The 2,446-nt window shown below is 41.4% G+C and overlaps 1 protein-coding gene across 1 annotated transcript in view; it reads right to left on the minus strand.

Moving 5' to 3' along the window:
• Positions 1-1,358: 1,358 nt before the first annotated feature.
• Positions 1,359-2,446, minus strand: part of LOC127673362 (zinc finger protein 431-like) — a 273,064-nt gene continuing 271,976 nt past the window's right edge. Inside the window, exon 5 of the mRNA XM_052169077.1 lies at positions 1,359-1,610. Coding sequence (XP_052025037.1) covers positions 1,541-1,610 — 70 coding nt within the window. The 3' untranslated portion in view covers positions 1,359-1,540. The remainder of the gene's footprint in view (positions 1,611-2,446) is intronic.

Here is a 2,446-nt window from a genome sequence, read left to right on the forward strand (position 1 = left end):
AGACAGGATAACAAACAAAACAATCAAAACCAAAAACAAATAAAAAGAAAACAAAAAGAAAAACAACAGAAACAAAGAAACAAAACAAAACTCATGCTGACTACATAGAGATCAAAGGACAGAGTAGTAACGGATGCCTGCCCGTTGATTCCAGGATGAAGAAAGAAAGAAAGAAAGAAAGAAAGAAAGAAAGAAAGAAAGAAAGAAAGAAAGAAAGAAAGAAAGAAAGAAAGGAAGGAAGGAAGGAAGGAAGGAAGGAAGGAAGGAAGGAAGGAAGGAAGGAAGGAAGGAAGGAAGGAAGGAAGGAAGGAAGGAAGGAAGGAAGGAAGGAAGGAAGAAAGACAAAAGGAAAAAAGAAAGAAAGGGAAGGGAAGGGAAAGTTAAAGGGAAGGGAAGGGGGATAATGCTTTCTATATACAAGAAGCAATTGTAATTTTCTACCGTGCCCCCCCTTGTCTAGTTTGGATTTGATTTTGGTTTATTAAGGAAGTTTCACTAGCAGTGAAGGCATGTCCAATTGACAATGACAAACCTAAGGGCAGGCCCTGGGTAGAATTTTGTGGATGGTGAGAAAGGACATAGGAGGAGCTTTGGGATAGGAAACTATGATCAAAATATAGTGTAGAAAACACTGTTTCTACTATTAAGAAAAAGCCCACTTCGTCCCCTCCCGCCAAAAAAGCCCCAACAGCAATACTTTACTGACTGACTGCATTTGTTCCTTCTCTGCATATCCAATCACTCCCAGCTAGCTAGGTAGTGTGCAATTCTGTCCCCGTTGTGGTATCGAGGGTTAAGAAAAAAGGAGAACCATGGTGATGCCATGATCCATCAATACTAGGTAGACTTTCCAACACAGAATGAACACACACACACACACACACACACACACAGCTGCTCTCAGGGCAGTCAGTCCCAGACACACAGTATTTTAATCCTCAGGTAAACTCTGTAGGGGAAGCCTTACAAATTCATCCGTTCTGCAGGTTGTGCTTGCTTATTTAATTTAGACCCCAACTTTTATTTAGTGTGAAAATAAATAAATAAATAAATAAATAAATAAATAAATAAATAAAGTCTAGATTCAGCCTTAGAAAACCCTGAGCTGGCAGGGCGAGACTGGCTGAGAGTGACCCAAGTGAGTGGGGTCTTCCTCTTTCTGCTGGGTGTGTTCTCAACTCCATTACCATTTCCAAAGAGCCTAGCTAGGTTGTCCTGGAGCAATGTGATCCTGAAGGCAAATAGTTCATAGATAGAAGGACACAGATGTGTCAATCCCCACCCCCACAAGGAGACAGTGGAGCCAGGGTGGTGGTGGGGGTTGGGGTGGTGTGGTGTGGTAGGGGGAGGTGTTGAGGAGGAATTTAGGTCACTTAAACAAGTAAACAACTGGAAACTTCATTTCTTAATTTTTTTGAGTGTACCGTGGAAGAGTGAAAATCTGTTAAGAGGGAAGGAAGGAGGGAGGGAGGGTGGGCCGTCTTTCCATACTGGGCTGATTCGTGCCTTGTGAAGTCCAAATGGGCTGGTATGTATGTTGTCACCGTGTTTTATCGAAAAGACTGTAGTTCTGGTCTCCCATTTGATTTCCAAAGGGCAGTCTGGGTACCCTGCATGGATAGAAAGGGAAATCATGTCAAGTCACACGCAAGCAAGCAAAACCAAAACCAAAAATAATGTCTGTTAAGTTGAGCAGAGCAGAGCAAATTCATTCCTCAAAGGCTGATAGTCGGCCAGCTTGGCCTATAGAGTGAAAACAAGTAGGAGAAGGAAGAAAATTATCCTTCTGTTACAGCGTTTCTAAATTTTAAGGAACATTACAGGCCTTGGTTGTCAAACCCTCTGGTTCACTAGCATCTTCTTCGCATCTGTCAGACAATATGCAATGCCTACCTCCCCGCCCCCCTATACTGTGATGTGGTGTGTGTGTGTGTTCCACAGCACAACCATCACTGGAGGATTAAGTAAAGACGGACGAGACAGCTAGGGCTACAAAATAAAGATAACAGATGCATAGATAAACAGACTGCAGAGCAGAGCTCACTTCCATCGGGAAGAAAAAAAACAAAAAAGGAAGCCAGGAGGGACTGGTCAACCTCATTTTGAGAGACAGATGAAACAATACAAACATAGCCAAATACTTTATTTTTTTTTATCGGACCAATAAAAACCAGTAATTACAAAATTCTGGCAATCTCAAGATGGTTGGTGTGGTGGTGGCAGGCAGGCAGCGCTACACAGAGAGATGCTGTCTGGAAGAAAAACAAAAGGAAAGGAAGAAGAGAAGAGAAGAGAAGAGAAGAGAAGAGAAGAGAAGAGAAGAGAAGAGAAGAGAAGAGAAAACTGGTCGATCATATATATATATATATATATATATATATATATATAATATATAAAATATATAAAATATATAAAATATGGGCTGGTGAGATGGCTCAGTGGTTAA

This window comes from Apodemus sylvaticus, chromosome 22, assembly GCF_947179515.1.
Source record: "Apodemus sylvaticus chromosome 22, mApoSyl1.1, whole genome shotgun sequence".
NCBI classification, from domain to species: domain Eukaryota; kingdom Metazoa; phylum Chordata; class Mammalia; order Rodentia; family Muridae; genus Apodemus; species Apodemus sylvaticus.